At 37.3% G+C, this 21,772-nt stretch overlaps 1 protein-coding gene across 2 annotated transcripts in view; it reads right to left on the bottom strand.

The window, feature by feature from the left end:
* Nucleotides 1-2,304: 2,304 nt before the first annotated feature.
* The window catches only part of LOC134586878 (zonadhesin-like), a 51,040-nt gene continuing 31,572 nt past the window's right edge, over nt 2,305-21,772 (bottom strand). The window contains exons 3-11 of one of the 2 annotated variants that reach the window (XM_063442781.1): nt 21,124-21,368; nt 19,109-19,392; nt 13,749-14,026; nt 13,040-13,638; nt 12,136-12,691; nt 5,358-5,557; nt 4,611-5,006; nt 4,192-4,478; nt 2,305-2,819 (exon numbers count right to left, since the gene is read on the bottom strand). In XM_063442781.1, coding sequence (XP_063298851.1) covers nt 2,519-2,819; nt 4,192-4,478; nt 4,611-5,006; nt 5,358-5,557; nt 12,136-12,691; nt 13,040-13,638; nt 13,749-14,026; nt 19,109-19,392; nt 21,124-21,368 — 3,146 coding nt within the window. In that variant the 3' untranslated portion in view covers nt 2,305-2,518. The remainder of the gene's footprint in view (nt 2,820-4,191; nt 4,479-4,610; nt 5,007-5,357; nt 5,558-12,135; nt 12,692-13,039; nt 13,639-13,748; nt 14,027-19,108; nt 19,393-21,123; nt 21,369-21,772) is intronic. The other variant, XM_063442782.1, reaches the window with a different exon arrangement.

Here is a 21,772-nt window from a genome sequence, read left to right on the forward strand (position 1 = left end):
CGGCATTATTTGCGTTCCATGTGTGGAACACACAGACATTCACGGTCCCACTATGCCGCATCACTTCCGGTGCAACACGTGCAATTTTTAAATATGAGTTCTCAGGAGTCTACAATATGCGCACCTCAGACTATTGCACATTTATTATAATGAACTTCTTCAATTATAGCGCTGGAACGCAGAGCTACCTTTTTGGTTTCGTCTGCGTTCCATGCGTGGAACGCATATATAACCACGGCTCCATAACGCTGCGTCACTTCCGGTGTGAGGCGTGCGGTTCACCGTTGGTTACAGGAAACAGGAAGTCCCTTTTACACAAACCAGGAAAAAATCATCATTAATGAACTTCATATATAAACGAATGGTACCAGGACATTATCCACACTTCTGAAGAAGCCTTTTTACAGGTGAAACGCGACAAGTGGATTTTATAAGACTTTATACATAGTACTTTTATCTTTTTTTATTTATTTTTGTTAAATAAATTATCCTTATCCATATATAATATTTGGATTTTGTTTTCTATTTCCTGGTTACCATCTTGCTCCTTGGTGGGGACTATACCAACTATGCTATACAAACTAGAGCACGCTCTGCTCTAGCAAATGTGAGCACGGAATGTTACTATTTAATTTATTCATTTTACCAGTATATACTGCACTATTTGGATTTCTTTGTCTCTTCACATATTATCTACCTGAGGCTGCCAAGATATCTACTGTTTCATACATATCCTTAGACGGGGATTGTTCCGTCCACGCGTACTAACAGCTGAGCTCTAAGCTAGCTCTGGGAAATGTGAGTGCGGATTATTTTAAGTGTCCATTCACGTACCCACTGTATTTGATTTACTGCACTATTATCTCTTTATGTTTTATCTTTTGAGGTCAATTGTGTAGAGACCACTACCACTACCATTGTGTACGTATATCATTTATATATTTTCTCAAATCTAGGGTGCGGTTTCCTTCCTTTTTTTGTTCACACTATTTTATTACAAGGTTGGGGTTCCTTGTATTGGTTACTGCTGCCTAACTACTACTAAATATATAGTGAGCGCCTAATCTATCTATTTTTAACTCTCTTACCTGGGCTGCTGCCAATTGTTTGACCTACCCACCGCTCCCCTCGTTATTACATTATTAACCTGGTGGGCTCTTTTTGTTTACAGGCCTACATGGATGTCGGTTTTGGCTCACCACAACTGACTTTGCTCCACAACCAACTTTGCATTATTGCAGGTTTTGTCCCCAACCATAAATATATATATATATATATATATATATATATATATATATATATATATATATATATATATATATACACATAATCAATTGTTACAGTTGCTTTTTTTTTTCTGTATGCGGAGAATACATTTTCCTTTCCTGTTTCCTTAACTCCCAGCATACTTTGCACTTTTGTTTATAAAAGTCATGAGCACGCACATAGTTTCTCATCCATGGCTAGTGCTAGTTCATGTAAAACTAAGATGGGTGACTAGTGGGTGAGAGGAGGGAAAGAGGCTGAAAAAAATACTTTTGCTGTAAGCTGCACCAGAAAAAATCAATATGAAAATGTTTATAGTAAGTTTATAAATGTTTATCACACACTTTCAAACTTTTTTTAGTTTGTATATTTATGTAAGTGTATTTGCTTGCTGGTTTAAAAAAAAAAAATGCCAAGTGATGCATGTCCCTTTAAGCAAGGAATGGGTATCATCTTTTCCCTTAGCATTTTAAAGCCACAGGGTTTCAGTGTTTTAAAAATAGACAATTATGATTGCCTGGAAAATGTATTCTACAAGTATAGAAAAACAACAAAACCATGATATACTAATTTGGCTTTCTTAGGAATTACTCAAGGGGAATAATAGTATTTATCATAGAGCTTGAGAAAATGGCTTTAATCAAGATGTACCTTACATCAAAATAAAATATGGTTAGGATGTAGTAGGTTTATATTGACAATGATAGATTTCTAGCTACAGTTCTATTAGAATACTATGCGGTGATGCCAGAGAGGCATACAACCAGATTCGGAAGAAGTTAAAAAAGATGGAACACTAAAAATAATTATAAAGTTATAAATGTATGCTTTTAATAGACACCTGTATTATCTTGAGTGTGTCTTTAGTCTAGTTCACTACATTTTGCCGGAATATTGTGGTAGTGGTACATCAAATTGCAGAACTTCATGGACTGCAATAAGACTTTTCGAGAGAATTATTAAGAAATTTGTAAATCGTAATTAATATGATGTTTAAAAACTCTTACAGGTTATCTAGGACTGCTACAGAAAGTGATGAAAATTATTTATCATTTATTTTTTATTGAGAGGTTAGTGTGTCTCCAGAGATATAAGAGATTCAGGTGATAAGATAAATGTTGTAAAAATATAATTAAATATTATTTAAATCACAATAGAATTTGAAATTTACAATATGAAAAACATTTTTAAACGATATATAACATATATAATTGCATGTATTAGGAAGAGACTGCTGAACATTTATAGGATCTCAAATATCAGGGTATTTTTTTCCCTCCATACAGATAGTGTCATCTTTCCAGTTTTCAATATTGAGACCAACATTCTCACAGGCGGCAGCATAAGACTCTAAGGCATTGCAAAACTGTTCTAGGTCTCCTCCTGTGGCACACTGATCATACACACAGCTCTCAAAGTACATCCGAGGGAGGATATAAAAGTGACATTCTTCAAAAGGACCATTGATTGAGAGAATAATTTTACATTGTTCTTCATAGAGTTTCTCATCAGTAGGGTTACAAGGATGAGGAATTATAACATCATCTTCACACCTACAGGAAAATGTAGTTTTACTATATTATTTATTTTTATACATTTGCATTTTTAAAAACTTAACAATGCAAAAATATGTAACAGAAGTATACCAAGCACCTCTATAAGAACAATGTGGTGTGGGCGCGGAGGTAAAGGTATGTCATGAAAGGTTCCCTTTGATGCAGAGGTGTAGTTAGGGAAGGACTGTCAAGGTCTGGAGCCCTCAGTGGGGTCCTAAAAAGCCATCACTCTAATTCTAGCACCATTTTATGTCCTGTGTAAGATTTAGGGCAAGAGATTTTATTATAAAGCACAATGTGGGGATATTGATGTGGGTTCAGGGTTTTAATGCAGTGGGTTGACAAGTTAATCCAACATGTCTTGGGGTCACAATGTCAGAACACAGGGATTAGGAATGGATTTAGGACATCTTTTAGGGCTGTTTTTAGGAGGGACTTTAATATATACAGGATGAGAAAAAAAAATATACCTTGGGCAAAAGCCCGTAGTCTTTTGCACCTTGAACCTCCCCTGCTTTAATCTAAATCCACACACAATACATCATGCTTTTGCTTATTTTGCAATATTGTTGGAATGGCAGCCTAAACCTTTAAACCACTTCAGCCCTCTATAATGGTTATGCTACCAGCATGGCCTCTGTTCCCTGGTTTTGTGTCAAACCATTTTTAAAAAGATTGACACAAAGCTAGAGTACTCCAGATGTCTGTGATGCAGCCAATAGTGAATAGCATATTGCTATTGTCAAAGATACAATTCCACATAAGTAAATAAATAAATTCAGTAATAATAAGTAAGTAAAGAAACAGTACATGTACAATAACTACTAGAACCTGCTGTGGTAGTTATGGTGTCATGATTGCCAGGATTGTCAAACTGTTTAAGTACAGTCTCAACCTTTAACCCCTTAAGGACACATGACATGTGTGACATGTCATGATTCCCTTTTATTCCATAAATTTGGTCCTTAAGGGGTTAAGCCAGCACTACAGAGCAGGGTTTAGCTTAATGGAGTAGAACAGCTCCATGGATGAGCTTCTAGCTCTTTGGGAGGTAGTAAAAGGCTTTCAGTGGACCTCAGGTAAGCTGTCATATCAATATTTTCACTGGGAGGACATCAAGGCACTCCTGGCACCATAACCAGTAGTGGTTATATTGCTTAGTGTGTTCCTTTATTTTTGTCCATATTTAGGTAACATGAATTGGCTGAGAGCTACAGCAACAAGCTTAGGTATGGGAAAAGGACTCTGCTGGTACCAAAACTACTTTAACTGGATATATTATTTATTGTGTTTTCAGTACTCGTTTTACAATTATTGTGGTTCTATTTAGATGTGTTGTGCTGTGGCTGTATTGTTATCCCATACTTACTCCCAGTCATCATCAGGAATTCGCCAGCTGTTTCCAAACTCAGTTGAGGTATGTGCCAGTAAACCATCAGGCTTTAAGAAATCATCCATTATATTACCAGTATAAGTTCCACAAAGACCACAGAGTTGACCTCTGAACTTTTCATGCACTTTAACAAACAGTTCATGTTTTCCATCATATTTAACCTCCAGGCCAAAATCAGTTTGGAGTACAACATAGGGTCCACTATTATATATTAAGATTCCAGAGCCTGTATTCGCTGGAAAAGTAATCTTTCTTCCATTTACCTAAAAAAAAAAAAAAAAAAAAGATAAACATATGAACACAGTTTAAGATGTCCATAAATATTAAATATATTAATCCCTCAATAATTATGAATTTACCTGCAAACGATCATATTACATTTCAAATTTGCTTACCTCTATGTGTGACGCATAAGCATTTTTTTGCTTCCCCAGTACAATGTTCAGGTCCCCAATTTTAACAACAACTGAATTTAAACCTGTCCAGTCCAAAGTTCCCCTGTGCCCATTCCTCGTTGTGATTGAGAAATTAACAGAGGAGTACCGACAGGACTCCACAGTGGTATAAGTACAAGCTCCTTTGAAATGGTACAGTTTGCCATCAAATGTGACATAGTGTGCGTCACCATAAATATGGCAAGTGGTGGAGTCTGACTGGTGACATCCTAGAACACCCATTTGGACTTTACACATTTGGTTTGCTTGACATTTCTTGTCATTGCAGGTTACGTGGTTATTTCCAATACATGTGCATTGGCCCTCACATTCTCCTTGCCAGAACTGGTCTCCTTTCTGGAAAATGAGACATATTTATAACAGTGTAATTCAATCGTTCAATCAGTCAGTCACAAACAGATGTATTATCTCTAAACATAAAACTAGCCAGTAGTTACTTATTGAACTCTCCATAATAGTCTTCATATATGACATCTGTTTTGGTAGGAATAATGATAATAAGATGGGTGTAGCACACCACCTATACACACGGTGATAATTTACTGCTTATATGTTGGTTCATCATCATCTTGGATAAGATTTTCTTGAAGACAATATTTAAGTTCTCCCAGCACTACATGAAATCTCAGTGTCATTTCACTTTACTACCAGCAGGGAGGTGAAGTGAATAAAGTGCCCAAAACTGACCTGATGATATGTGCCATTATAAGAACATCCACAATCATTGACTTCAGCACAGGTACTCCCACTAAGAACAAAGCCATTATCACACTGGCAGCCCTCAATGCATGGTTTAGTGCAATTGCTTGATGCATTCTGGTTCAGACAAGTGGCAGGACATGCACTGGTGCATTGGTTGTAGTGACTGTTAGCAGGACACTTGAGAGCTGAGTAAATAGTAAAACAAAAAGATTTTTACAACTCATTCCTAAACATTCTATAGATGGTAAGCTTGTTCAGCAGGATCCTCATTAATCTATTGTTCTTGTAAGATATTATGATTGTTTAATTTATTTTTATATTCCCTCCTTTATAATAATGTAAAGCACTGCAAAATAAGTTGGCTCTATATAAATGCCAATAATATTAATAATTTCATAAATAAATATTTTTCATTATTCCAGTTTGATCTAAAATGTGTTTGTTTAAGCAGTCTAAAGATTATTTGAATAGCACTGGGTAGTTATAACAGGTACCTGACACATTTTTTGAAACCATACCCAATGTCATGCCTTAACTATGGTATCCTCTTACTTCCTGGTTCCACGGAGCTTAGCCACACCCCTTTATGACACGGTCTCCTTATTTAATCCGACCGCACCAGCTGATCGACGCTGGATTATTGAACTACGTTCCGTACTCACGAACCGGCTACAACATCGTTGTGGAAGCCCTCTGTTACCGGACCGGACTGGAAGACTTCAAGTTCCCTTCACCTCTCCTCATCCACGACTAAAGCTGAACTCTCTCCATCCAGGATAACCGCCTCTGAGGAGATCTCGGGAACCAGTGTTCTATGTGCCGGAAGCTAAGTAAAACCTCCGTGATAAGCGTTGCATCTCAAAGCTGTTATTTCCTGTCTCCAAAGTCCTTCGATAAAACAAACCCGTTACAGCTAACTTCAACTCATACTTTATCTCAGTTAGCTGCATCTGTCTTGCTTCAGTTAAAGCCTATGGAACAGCTATTGTAACTTCTTATCACCTAATTCATTAATACTACTAAGAGACTCTTTCTGATTCAGTGTCTGCTAATTACTACCGTTTACTACTTAAAGCTACAGTGCATATAATTGTGGACTTCAGTTATCGTTTACTACTTAAAGCTACAGTGCATATAATTGTTTACTTCAGTTATCGTTTACTACTTAAAGCTACAGTGCCTGTAATTGTGGACTTCAGTTATCGTTTACTACTTAAAGCTACAGTGCCTGTAGTTGTGGACTTCAGTTATCGTTTATTACTTAAAGCTACAGTGCCTCTAATTGTGGACTTCAGTTATCGTTTACTACTTAAAGCTACAGTGCCTGTAATTGTGTAATTGTGGACTTCAGTTATCGTTTACTAATTAAAGCTACAGTACCTGTAAGTTGGACCTTTTACTTTTTATAATAAATATTCAAACTATAAGAAATCTGCAGTTGTGTTCCTTCATAACAAATGTTTAGACGTGACAGAATAATCCAGCCCTTGTAATGGATCCAGCAGATTTCGATTCTACGATAACTACGCTGAATCAAAGAGTTGATACACTAACCCAAGGTGTGCAAGACCTGCAAGTTACTAACGAAAGAATTCTCACTTATGTCAGAGATTTACAAACTCATACTCCTCATACCATTCTGCACTCGGCTAGCGATCCTGCTGTATGTAACCCTGAAAAGTTCTCTGGAGATCGTTCTAAATACAGGGAGTTCCTCAACTCTTGCAAACTATTAATTGCTTTGAAACCTAGATCTTATCCTACAGAAAGAACTAAGGTTTGTTCGGTTATTTCCTTTCTAAGAACCTATGTCATGGGCCCATTCCTTTCTGGAAAACGATGACCCCATCTTAGACTCACTGGATGAATTTTTTGAAGCCATGTCTCTTCTCTATGAAGATCCTAACAAACAAGCAACAGCTGATTTAACAATCAGAACTCTACAACAAAGACATAGACCCGTTGAAGATTACATTGCTGAATTTAAAAGATGGGCAGTAGAAACGCAATGGAATGACATCACATTGCGCAACCAATTTCGAATTGGTTTATCTGAAGCTGTAAAAGATGAACTATCTAGAACAGAACTCCCTACTACTTTGAACGCTCTAATTCACTTATCAATCAGCATTGACAGAAGATTAAGAGAAAGAAAGGCAGAAAAAGCCCTCTTACATTCTAAAGACCGCAAACCTTTCACTCCCTCAAAAGCTCCTGAAAAGACTTCCTTACCAAGTGAACCTATGGAAATAGGGGTAATAAGAAGTCCTCTCACTCCTGAAGAGAAGAACCGAAGACGTCAATTAAACCTATGCATGTATTGTGCTTCTCAAGATCATTTGGTTCCAGATTGTCCTTTATTGAAACGGACAAAGGCCGGTAGGCAAGCCTATACCTCTGCGATCTTCAGTGCACTCCCTTCTACAACAACCACTCAGTTCACTCCTATATCTCTCATACTACAGTGGGATAAGGTGAGAATTATGACTGAAGCTATCATCGATTCTGGTGCAAATTGAGTATTCATCGATTCAACCTTTGTAACAAAGAATAAAATTCCTTGTGTTCGAAAAAACATTTCTGTTCCTATTAAGGTGATTGACGGCTCCCTTATCTCCTCGGGACCGATTCTTCATGAAACCATCCCTCTAAAGGTAACCACCAATCATATTCATACAGAATTTCTAGTATTTGATGTTATTCCATCACCTCTCTATTCCGTTATAATAGGGATCAACTGGTTAAGGAACCACAACCCTCAAATTTCTTGGTCTCCCTTCTCTCTCACCTTTAACTCACATTATTGTAAAGAAACATGTTTACAACAAATTCCCATTCTTCAGATCTCCAAAGAACCAACTATACCTTCTTGTTATTCAGACTTTTCAGACGTATTCAGTAAAAAAGAAGCTAAAACGCTCCCACCTCATCGTTCCTACGATTGTCCTATAGACCTCATACCTGGTGCCCCATTACCTTTTGGGCACATCTACCCTCTCTCTGAGGCTGAATTGCAAATTCTCAAAGAATATCTGGATGAAAACCTACGGAAGGGGTTCATTAGACCCTCTAGTTCACCTGCTGCCTCAAGTATGTTTTTTGTGAGAAACAAAGACCAGACTATACGTCCTATCATTGATTACAGAGCCCTAAACAAAATAACAGTTAAAAATCGTTATCCTCTTTCCCTCATCAATGAACTGGTTGAACGATTGAAAACTGCTACCATCTACACTAAGCTTGACCTTCGCGGGGCATATAATCTCATCAGGATAAAGGCTAATGATGAATGGAAAACTGCTTTCCGAACAAGATATGGCCTCTTCGAATATCTGGTGATGCCTTTTGGCCTCTGCAACGCCCCTGCAACTTTTCAACATTTCATAAATTATATCTTTAGAGACCTATTGGACGTCTGTGTCATCATTTATTTAGATGATATTCTCATATACTCCAACACTCCTGATGAACATAGAAAACATGTCAGATGGGTGTTATCCAGACTCAGAACTCACAAACTATTTGCTAAACCCGAAAAATGTATTTTTCACGTCAAAGAAATAACCTTTTTAGGTTATGTTATTTCCCCTCATTCAATAAGTATGGATAATTCAAAAGTCGATTGTATCATCAACTGGCCTGTTCCCTCTACAGTAAAAGAATTACAGCGATTTCTAGGGTTCGCCAACTTCTACAGAAAATTTATTAAAAACTACTCTGAGATAGCTCACCCACTCAATCAACTGAACAGTAAAAAACATCCCTTCAATTGGAACGAGAAGGCTCAAACTGCCTTCAATGAATTAAAGAGAAAGTTTACAACAGCTCCTGTTCTTCAACTTCCAAATCCTTCATATCTTTATGTCCTTGAAACGGATGCTTCGGAAATTGCAATTGGAGCTGTCCTTTCTCAACATAAAACTCCTCAGGAACCTCTTCATCCTGTCGCCTTCTTCTCACGATCATTATCTCCTGCCGAAAATAATTATCCTATAGGGGAAAAAGAATTATTAAGTATCAAAGTGGCTTTAGAAACCTGGAGACACCTTCTTGAAGGTGCTCAGAACTCTTTAATCGTATATACTGACCATAAAAATCTCGAATATCTTCACTCCAATAAAACACTGTCTGCCCGACAAGTAAGATGGAATCTCTTTTTTTCTCGGTTCAACTTCCAAATCGTCTTTAGACCTGGGTCTAGAAACAAAAAGGCAGATGCCCTTTCCAGGATCCACAAAGACACTATATTTGAACCTCCTCCACCTACAGTCATTGGAATTTTATCTTCTCTTATTGACGACATTAAAGATCTCAGTGAAGATGCTCTTGAACTTCCTAAATCAATTAAATTATCCAAGAAAAACGGTCTCTACTATTTCAAAGACCGGATTTACGTACCTCCCTCTTTCAGAATTAAAGTACTCGAATTTATTCATGATTCTCCTCTGGCAGGTCATCCAGGTATAAAAAAGACCCTTGAATTGTCTAAAAGATACTATTGGTGGCCTCGTCAAGACCAAACTATTGAATCTTATGTCAAATCTTGTTCTGTATGCCAAAGATCCAAACATGTCCATCATCAACCATTCGGTCAATTATTGAATTTACCGATTCCTGAATGACCTTGGCAATCCATTTCTATGGACTTCTTGGTGGAACTACCTCCTTCTCATCATCATACCACCATTTTAGTGGTAGTAGACCGCTTCACGAAAATGTCTCATTTCATTCCTTTAACCCCTTAAGGACACATGACATGTGTGACACGTCATGATTCCCTTTTATTCCAGAAGTTTGGTCCTTAAGGGGTTAAAGAAGTTACCCTCATCCTCTGAACTTTCAAAAATATTCCTTGACAACATAGTTAAACTTCATGGACTGCCAGACGAAATCATTTCAGACCGAGGAACTCAATTTACCTCCAAATTCTGGAATGCATTATGTGCTACTCTTCATATCCAACGTAAACGATCATCTGCATATCATCCTCAAACAGATGGACAAACTGAAAGAGTCAACCAATGCTTAGAGCAATATCTACGATGTTATTGTTCTCACTTGCAAGACGATTGGATAACATGGTTACCCATGGCAGAATTTGCATACAATAACTCTTTTCATACCAGCAGCAAAATGACTCAATTTTTATCCAATTATGGATTTCATCCCTCCTCATTTCCTGCTCAGACAGTTTCTTCATCTAACCTCTCCGATTCGAATCAAATCTCTCATATGTCCTCTTTATTCAAGAAATTGCATGAAAATCTAGAATTGGCCTCCTCCACTCAAAAGAAGTTTTTTGATACAAAAAGACAACCTTCACCTTCTTATGAAATCGGTGATCTTGTCTGGCTTTCCTCAAAGAACATCTCTACAAACCGTCCATCAAAGAAGTTAAGTTCCCTTTTTCTTGGTCCTTTTCCAATAATATCGGTTATCAACCGTAATGTTGTTAAATTGAAACTTCCACCTACTTTGAAGCTACATCCTGTTTTTCATGTGTCCTTGCTGAAGCCTCATCATCCTGACCCTTTCCAAAGAAATGTCACTACTTCTCCTGATCCCATATTGGTCCAGGGTGAAGAAGAATACGAAATTCAAAGTATACTGGATTCAAGGATCCATCGTGGCTCTTTACAATACCTCATCAGATGGAAAGGATATGGAATTGATGAAGATACATGGGAAAACTCCTCTGTCGTTCATGCTGACAAATTGATTTCCAAATTTGACAAGCGTTACCCTTCTAAACCAACTCAATAGCACCCAGAGGTTGCTCATTAAGGAGGGGGTACTGTCATGCCTTAACTATGGTATCCTCTTACTTCCTGGTTCCACGGAGCTTAGCCACACCCCTTTATGACACGGTCTCCTTATTTAATCCGACCGCACCAGCTGATCGACGCTGGATTATTGAACTACGTTCCGTACTCACGAACCGGCTACAACATCGTTTTGGAAGCCCTCTGTTACCGGACCGGACTGGAAGACTTCAAGTTCCCTTCACCTCTCCTCATCCACGACTAAAGCTGAACTCTCTCCATCCAGGATAACCGCCTCTGAGGAGATCTCGGGAACCAGTGTTCTATGTGCCGGAAGCTAAGTAAAACCTCTGTGATAAGCGTTGCATCTCAAAGCTGTTATTTCCTGTCTCCAAAGTCCTTCGATAAAACAAACCCGTTACAGCTAACTTCAACTCATACTTTATCTCAGTTAGCTGCATCTGTCTTGCTTCAGTTAAAGCCTATGGAACAGCTATTGTAACTTCTTATCACCTAATTCATTAATACTACTAAGAGACTCTTTCTGATTCAGTATCTGCTAATTACTACCGTTTACTACTTAAAGCTACAGTGCATATAATTGTGGACTTCAGTTATCGTTTACTACTTAAAGCTACAGTGCATATAATTGTGGACTTCAGTTATCGTTTACTACTTAAAGCTACAGTGCCTGTAATTGTGGACTTCAGTTATCGTTTACTACTTAAAGCTACAGTGCCTGTAATTGTGGACTTCAGTTATCGTTTATTACTTAAAGCTACAGTGCCTCTAATTGTGGACTTCAGTTATCGTTTACTACTTAAAGCTACAGTGCCTGTAATTGTGGACTTCAGTTATCGTTTACTAATTAAAGCTACAGTACCTGTAAATTGGAATTAAAGTCAATACCTTTTACTTTTTATAATAAATATTCAAACTATAAGAAATCTGCAGTTGTGTTCCTTCATAACAAATGTTTAGACGTGACACCCAATACTCACAGCAGAATGTTGAGTTTCTCCAAGTGATGCTAACTCCAGCCCGTTGGCAGGCATCAGCATATGCCTCTAATGCAGTGCACAGAGCAGCGTCACCAAGGACACACAGGTCCAACACACAGCTGCTCATGAATCTGTCTGCGTTGATTACAGAAAGACAAGCCTGGAATGGACCATCTTTACTTCTTATAAGGCCACAGTAGGTATCTCTTTCATAAAATTCTTCCTTCACTGGTGGACAAATTGGAGGTGGAGGAACTGGTGTGCATGATGGATCATCATCATCTACTTTCCAGCTGTTTCCCAGCTGATTAGTGTCCTGTGCTTGTTGACCATTAGGCATCATGAAGTCATCTCCTAGGTCTCCATTAAAATTACCACATATTCCACATGTCTGGTTGAAATAGGTGGTAGGAACATTTACCTCCACTGTATGATCAGTGTCATAGTAGACTGTGAGTTTGAAATCAGTCTCCACAAGGATATATCTTCCACTTCGGCTTACTGTCAAGTTTCCATTATCCAAACTTACTGGGAGAATGGTCCATACACCATTAATCTTAAATAAAAACATAGGAGTCATTGAAAATTATGTATATCTAAATAATACTGAACATCATTGTACAGTTAACAAGAGTCAATAAAACAAGTCCTGATTAGCACCATTTAAATCAAACATTGCAACTTTAAACAGAGAACAGAATGTAGTTTTCTTTCTACTTAACAAAATAACTTACTTTACCTTTACATTGCAGATTTTTTTAAATAAATTAAATTGCAGCTTACAGGACACCATTTTCTCAATTTTCACAATTTTTATTTGATGGCCATAGACAACTCCATTATTAATTATGTATAATAAAATATTCCCACTTAGTATGATCAAGAACATTGAAGGGTAGCTTACCAGGACACGTTTTGGTTCATTCTTCACAATTGTTATTTGATGATTGTAAATATCTGCCATAACCATTTGAATATATGACACTGTTGGGTTACCACGATGCTCATTCTTTGCTTCAATATTAAAATATGGCAGAGTGGAATTGCTACAGAGTTTGGAGAGTGTGTAGGTGCACACTCCCATATAGTGATGAACTGCTTTGTCAAAGGTATTATAATGAGGATCCCCATAGACTAGGCAATTGCCAAATGTTTGATCATAGCAGCCAGGAATGCTATTTGTTATGCCACAGTATTTGTCATCTGGGCAAGAAGAAGGAGTACAGGTAAATTCACTTCCTTCAGATGGACATCTGCACTTTGTAGAACAAGTGTCATCTGTCCAGAATTCAAAGTTCACTGGATGATTTTTAATGCCATCCCAGCATCCTTGGCATTCTGCTGTAGGGACGCACTTCTTATCTTGGAGAACATATCCTGTGTCACAGACACATCCCTCAGCACAAGGGAGATTGCAAGTGGGTGAGGATTCTGGGTTTGAACAAGTAGCTGGACACGATGTACCACATTGCTCATAATGAGAGTTGGGTGGACATGACAGAGCTGTAAAGTACAAATACAGTTTAATTTACACTTAGATTTATTTTATTATTGAAAAAATATTAGTCTAAAACATGCTTCACTTAATTGTTAGTCTTTAAGATCATACTTACGACAAAACGTTTCCTTTCTCCAGGGGAGCACAATGGATCCTGCCTCCTGGCAAGCATCTGCATAAGACTGAATGTGGATACAGAGTGTATGTGGGTCTAGTTGTTGTGCACACATGTCATAGTAACAGTTTACAAAGTACTCCCTTGGATCTACTATTAGATGGCAGCGTTGGAAAATACCATCAAACGGAAGCATTATGCCACAGGATTCATAGCTCTCAATTTTGCGTCTTACATCATCAGAGCAATTAAATTTTTGGTCTGAGTCTAATGAGCAGCTTTAAAGAGTAAAAAGAAAGGTGAGATTCAGTTGTGATTTGCACACAAACTTGATTTTGATAAAATATTTATAAAATACCTATGTAATCTTCAAATATGTAATCTATTAGAGAGACCACTCATTCAGTTAAAAGTTAAAAGATATATTCCAAACATAGAAACATAGAATGTGACGGGAGATAAAAACCAGACAGAAACAGTCTACCCTGCACTCGAGTTCCGCATGAATGCTCCGGCCTTCCACCATGGAGGTGCTCAGTGTAAAGCAGGGGTGGGCATTCTTCGGCCCTCCAGATGTTTTGGACTACATCTCCCATAATGCTCTTAGGGCCATGATGCTAGCAAAGCATCAAGGGAGATGTAGTCCATAACATCTGGAGGACCAAAGATTGCCCACCCCTGGTAAAGGATGGACACGGCTGAATCCACCAACACAATATTAAAAGAAGAATAACATGGGCAGCACTCTAGGATAATGAAGGTACGTTTATTTGTGGGTTCACCACCTCACCAAAAAATAAGTGTGACGTTTCGGCTCAGCAGAGCCTTAAAGGGAAACTCCAGAGCCAGGAAAACGATCCGTTTTCCTGGCACTGGAGGGTCCCTCTCCCTCCCACCCCCCGAACCCCAGTTGCTGAAGGGGTGAAAACCCCTTCAATCACTTACCAGAGGCAGCGACAGGTCCCACGTTGCTGCTTCCTCCTCCCCCGCCACTCCTCCTTCTGCTTACGTTGGCCGGTGGGCGAGACTGATCTCGCCCGCCGGCCGAGGAGACCGCATGCGAAAATTAATTTCAATGCTTCCCTATGGGGAATAGAGCGACGCTGGAGGTCCTCACACAGCGTGAGGACGTCCAGCGACGCTCTAGCACAGAAAACCTGTGCTATAGAGCAGGAAGTGTCCTCTAGTGGCTGTCTAATAGACAGCCACTAGGGGATGACTTAACCCTGCAAGGTAATTATTGCAGTTTATAAAAAACTGCAATAATTACACTTGCAGGGTTAAGGGTAGTGGGAGTTGGCACCCAGACCACTCCAATGAGCAGAAGTGGTCTGGGTGCCTGGAGTGTCCCTTTAATCATGCATAAGGGATACAACATAACAGCAGTGTTTAAATAATCACGAGCCCAATTAAGTTAATTGAAAATTATCATCACATGTTAAAACATATGTATAAGTAACATATAAAAAAACAAGACATGGAGTCTGCTCAAACAAAGTTTCAGGATCTTAAAGGTACAGTAACCAATTATATAGTAACATAACGATCTATAATTTAATATTCCATAAAATGAGACAATCAGATATCCCATCTAATGCAGCAAATATAACTAGCATATAATAATCCATTAAGCAGGCAAAATTTCAACAATTGGATTGAAAGTACAATATTTATGAAAAAATAATAAAGCATAAAGGAAGATAAGTTCCTCTTCAAATAATCCATAATGAAAGGGAATCTTAACGGATAAAGACATAATGTTATTACAACGTCTGGAGAATCTAAAAACCATAAGATCCAGAAAGGAAAGCCAGAAAGGAAAATACAATAATGAATACAAATGAAATTCAAATCATATGAATGATTAAAAAAATCACATGCAGATAAGAACCATTCGGCCCATCTAGTCTGCCCAATTTTCTAAATACTTTCATTAGTCCCTGACCTTATCTTATAGGTAGGATAGTCTTATGCAATTGCCACGCATGCTTAAACTCCTTCACTGGGTTAACCTCTACCACTTTAGCTGGAAGGCTATCCATGCATCCACTACCCTCTCAGTAAAGTAATACTTCCTGATATTTTAAAACTTTTGCTCCTCTAATTTAAGACTATGTCCTCTTGTTGTGGTTTTTCTTCTTTTAAATATAGTCTCCTCCTTTGCTGTGTTGATTCCCTCTATGTATTTAAATGTTTCTATCATATCTCCCCCTGTCTCGTCTTTCCTCCAAGCTATACATGTTGAGTTCCTTTAACCTTTCCTTGTATGTTTTATCCTGCAATCCATGAACCAGCTTAGTAGCCCTTCTCTGAACTCTCTCTAAAGTAGCAATATCCTTCTGGAGATACAGTCTCCAGTACTGCATACAATACACCAAGTGAGGTCTCACCAGTGCTCTGTACAGTAGCATGAGCACTTGCCTCTTTCTACTGCCAATACATCTCACTATACAACCAAACATTCTGCTAGCATTTCCTGCTGCTCTATTACATTGTCTGCCTACCTTTAAATCATCTGCAATAATTACCCTAAATCCCTTTCCTCAGATGTTGAGGTTAGGACTCTATCAAATATTCTGTACTCTGCCCTTGGCTTTTTACGTCCAAGATGCATTATCTTGCACTTATCCATGTTAAATGTCAGCTCCCACAACTCTGACCATTTTTCTTGTTTACATAAATCATTTGCCATTTGGCTGATCCCTTCTGGAACATCAACCCTGTTACATATCTTAGTATCGTTAGCTAAAATACATATATTACCATCAAGATCTTCTGCCATATCACTAATAAAAATATTAAAGAGAATGGATCCAAGTTAAGTACAGATCACTGAGGTACCCCACTGGTGACAAGACCATGCTTCGAACATACTTCACTGGCTACAACCCTCTGTTGCCTGTCACTCAGCCACTGCCTTACCTATTCAACAATATTGGAATCCAAACTTAAAGATTGCAGTTTATTGATAACCATTCTATGTGAAACAGTGTCAAAAGCCTTACTGAAATCTAGGTAAGCAATGTCTACTGCACCACCCATATCTATTTTTTTAGCTACCCAATCAAAAAATCAATTAGATTAGTTTGGCATAATCTCCCTGAACTAAAACCCATGTTGTCTCTGATCTTGAAATCCATGTGATTTTATATGTTCAACAATCCTATCCTTTAACATGGTTTCTATTACTTTCCCCACTACCGAAGTAAGGCTTACTGGCCCATAGTTGCCCGACTCCTCCCTACTATCTTTCTTGTGAATGGGCACAACATTTGCTAACATCCAATCTTCTAGGACTACTCCTGTTAACAATGACTGGTTAAATAAATCTGTTAATGGTTTTGCTAGTACATCACTAAGTTCTTTCAATAACTTTGGGTGTATTCCATCAGACCCCATTGACTTATTTGTATTTACTTTTGACAGTTGAAATAGAACCTCTTCCTTTGTAAACTCACATGCAACAAGTGACTCATTTGTCCTTTTTCCTAACTGAGGTCCCTTTACTTCATGTTCATCTGTAAATACTGAACAAAAATATTCATTTAGGCAGTCAGCTAAAAAAATTTATCCTCATGCACGCACCAGACACATTTTTGTGTGTGACAGGTAGAAACAATGATTTCACAGAATGGAGTACAAAGTCATACAGATTGACAATGAATAGTGTCAGGAAATCAGAGGATAGAATCCCTAACCAACTCCAACATGTTTTTTAAGTTCATTAATGCCAAAAAGGTTAAGAGTAAAAGACTTGGTTGATTGGAAAGTGAGATGGGTGAGTTAATCAAGGAGGATAAAGACAAGACAGAAATTCTAAATAATTATTTGTCTTCAGTATATAGGGAAGAATAATATATGGCTGTAGATTTGCAAATCCTTATTACAAAAGCATTACATGAAACAGGTGATTTTTCTTAACACAACATAAAGTGCTCCAGAAATTTAAAAAGATAATATAAACAAAGCCCAGGGCCAGATGGTATTCACTCACGTGTGATTAGGAAGCTTAGTGCAGACATATCCATACAACTCTTAATTTTTTCAGGATTCTTTTCTTTCAGGAATTGTACCAGAGGGCTGGAGAAAAGCAGATGTGGCTCCTATATTTAAAAAAGCTTCAAAAGCTCAACCCGGATACTATAGATGCGATTTTAACATTTGTGGTTGTGAAAATATTTGAAGGACTGTTGAATGGACACTATAGTCACCCAGACCACTTCATCTCATTGAAGTGGTCTTGGTGCAGTGTACCTGCCCACCTTAGTCCCGCAATGTAGAGCATTGCAGTTTTTGAGAAACTGCAATGATTACTTTGCAGGACTAAAGCTGTCTATCAGACAGACTAGAGACTCTAAGCTGAGTTTGACTCCATTAAACAACACTGGACAACCTCACGCTATGCATGAGGACATCCAGTGTCAGTGAAAACCCCATAGGGAAGCATTGAGGCAATACTTTCCTATGGGGAGGCCCTAATGCACTTGCAGCGCTCGCCACACATGTGTATTAGGTCCCCCCATCGGAAGATGTTGGAGGAGGGGAGCATAACCCAATGCTGAGGGACATCAGCAGTCAAATCATGTGAGTAAATAAAGTTTTTTTTGCCTGTTTTTTTAACCCTTTATGTGCTACTGAGGGGGCCTTGAAGGAGGGGAGACCAGAGGTAACTATAGTGTTAGGAATACAAATTTGTATACCTAACACTATAGAATTCCTTTAAGGGGAATTCATTTTGAACAAAAATATAATTAGCAAGAGTCAACATGGTTTTATGAAAGACAGGTCATGCCAAAACTTGGAGAAAGACACTGCAAGGTGTATTCTAACTGAGGAAAGCAGGATATTATTATTATTATTATTATTATTATTATTATTATGATATTTATATATAAGCCAAGGTCATGGTATCAGAGGACAACTTAGTCAAACTAATCAGAACAAACAAAGAGAAATGCAAAAGCAAGCCAGGTCAAACATAGTAAATCAAGAACAGAAGCAACAATATCACAAACACCTAGAACCAGGCAAGGACCATGAACTAGCAATGCAAAAATAGAAGAATGAGCCATATATAAGCAAACACCTAGATTTGAGATTGACGTCACAAGCAACATCACTCTTGCGGGCTGGAAATGATGCAACACAGCAAAGATGGGGGTAAATAAAGGAAGAAAATTCCTATCATTCCGCATTAAACACACTAATGGTGTGTGAAGGATGCCAGACAGAAAAGACTAGAAAAGACACTCGGTCACTCGGTCTGTAATCTATACAAAGAGTAATGTAAAGTATAATGGTGCTAGAAGTTAATGCATACACAAGAAAGACCAGATTTAGAAGCAATACAATTTACTTACTGAGTATCACTAGGTACTTGCCAGCCATTGCCATAGCTGATAGAATTGTCTTCTTTTTGCCCAGCAAGATTGAGAGTATCATCTCGACGATCATTGTTGAAATTGCCACATATTCCACATACTTTTCTCTCATACACTTTAGAAAGTGTTACTTGGACTCGGTGGTCTCCATCATATTTCACTCTTAACCCAGCATTAACTGTGACAGCAACATACTGACCACTCAAACCAATAGACACACCTGGAGACAAGTTCAGGGGAAGATGCTGGATCTGTCCATTTACCTGGGATTTTTTTAATTTTTAGAAATTAGTAATTGATCAATTAAATCAAATCTATTTAATAGCTGTAAATATTTTTTCTAAGTAGAACTACAAATGATTTGTGCATAAGCAACTTTAAATTATTTATCCTGATGTACTGATAAAATTCAACCATATACAAAAAGAATCAAATCGCACCTTTACAAATAAATTGAACAGTGTTTTACAAATTAAAGAACAATTATCATTAATCTGATGTATTGTACTCAATGGCCATAATTTTGAGGAGTTTTAGAATTTAGTATTTATCAGATTAACATTATGTATATTTTAGCACATAACAAGCTTAGAGCAAAATTCTATTCAAAGTACAGTGCTATGAAAAAAAAGGATTGTTCTACTATTCTACTGTCCCTACATTTTTGTATACAAGAAACATTTACAACTTTGAATCCTTTACAAGCTCTGATCAAAACAAGAACTGGAATTGGAGTTAAAAGTCTGTTCAACAATAATATTGCACGTATTTTATATCATTTTGTTCAAGAGAAACAGGGCTTTCCCTTTACATCAAATATTCATACATGAAACATAATATAATATGAATATAATCTAAAAACTTTGAGAAATATAAGAAACATTATTTTTTAAATCCTGCATGACATTGTAACTGTGAATGTCACAATACTGTTAGCTTTTACTGCAATGAAATAAAAATATTTCACGATCTCTTTTATGAGTACTCTCCATGTACAGGTTTTATGGGGTTTTGGAAAGTCACAGGGTTAAATATAGGGCATTGCCCATTTTCAGTATTTACACATTGAAATTTGCCAGAATTTTTGCTGGCCTTATGCGGTCTTTAAGACCGTATGGCAGCCCAGTAATGAAATTTACCCCCATCATGGCATACCATTTGAACAAGTAGACAACCCAGACATTCAAAAAGGAGTATGTTCAGTCATTTTTAGTAGCCACTTAGAGACAAATGCTGGCCAAATTTAGTATTTATATTTGTTTCTTTGCATTTTTCAGAAATAAACTTCCCTTTCACCAATTATATCATCAGCATTATATGTTTTATTGCTCGGAAACACTCATATTTGTGTTCAGTAATGCCAGTTTCTGATCAATTCAATTTCTTGTGTAGTGGTAAGTTTGCAGCATGCCTATTAGGAATAAGCTATCATTCCTTGTGGTTATCACCTGACTGCAAAGCTTGTCTGTTGAGCTTTGCAGTCTGTGGTTGGACTATACAAGGATGAACTACAGAAGGAGTGAGATATTGTACTAACTGACACCAGCACAAATAGAAGTTTTATTTACAGAATCATGGATGGAATACTGGGTATTGCTTTTTTATGTGTCATTGTATTATTGCCATATAGACATTTTTGTATGTGTTATAATATTGCATCTAGGTAGACTATACTATTATTAGATAATTTGTTATATATAAATATATAATAAAAAAAAGTATGATGGATGATTGCTTATAAATGTTTCAGTACACCAATTTTATAGTGTCCTTTTTAATTTCTCTTCTCTGGAGTTGGGATGGGAAATATTTTGGTATTGGTGAGAAATGACAAAATATTTAACCCCTTAAGGACACATGACATATGTGACATGTCATAATTCCCTTTTATTCCAGAAGTTTGGTCCTTAAGGGGTTAAACACGTGAGCCGTCTTGCTGTTTTAAGCTATTAATATAAAATTTCCATTGTTTCTTATCTTTTTTTTCTGCTTACCTTTACAAGCCTATCCTTTTCCAGGTTTATAGCATAATTATGAACATATACTGTTACTTGCTTGACATAAGATACAAGGGTGTTCTCCCCTCTGTACTCATGTGCAACTTCCACATTGAAATAGGTCAAAGTGCTGTTCTGTTCACATAGCTTTGTGAGGGTGTATGTGCAGTTTCCCATGAAGGTATGAGGATAGTTATCAAACGTAAAGTAATGAGGATCTCCATAGCCAATACAAGTGCCTCCTGGAAATAATGAGAAACACATAATGAAAAGCTAATAATATCTTTATTATTTCTGAAACATATATTATTATTGTATAATGTTATATATTAGACTTATGCACTGTAAATTCAGTTCTTCCGAATCGATTCATCCTAAAAAACTGACAAACGTATGATATTTCAGTTCAGATGAATTTCATCTATGAGATCATTTTAGGAACAATTTGGATCTAATAATGCACCTATGAGAGAACATAAATGTTAGGTATGCATTTTGCAATGCACAGTTTTTACACCATTTGATGCACAGATCAAGTACGAAACAGGTCAACTATAAAGGGGAAAATAAGGAGCAATACAAATTTATATTTATATATTGTATATTTATTAAAAATATAATAAACAAATATGCATTGTATTATTAT

Source organism: Pelobates fuscus, chromosome 2 (assembly GCF_036172605.1).
Source record: "Pelobates fuscus isolate aPelFus1 chromosome 2, aPelFus1.pri, whole genome shotgun sequence".
Lineage (NCBI taxonomy): Eukaryota > Metazoa > Chordata > Amphibia > Anura > Pelobatidae > Pelobates > Pelobates fuscus.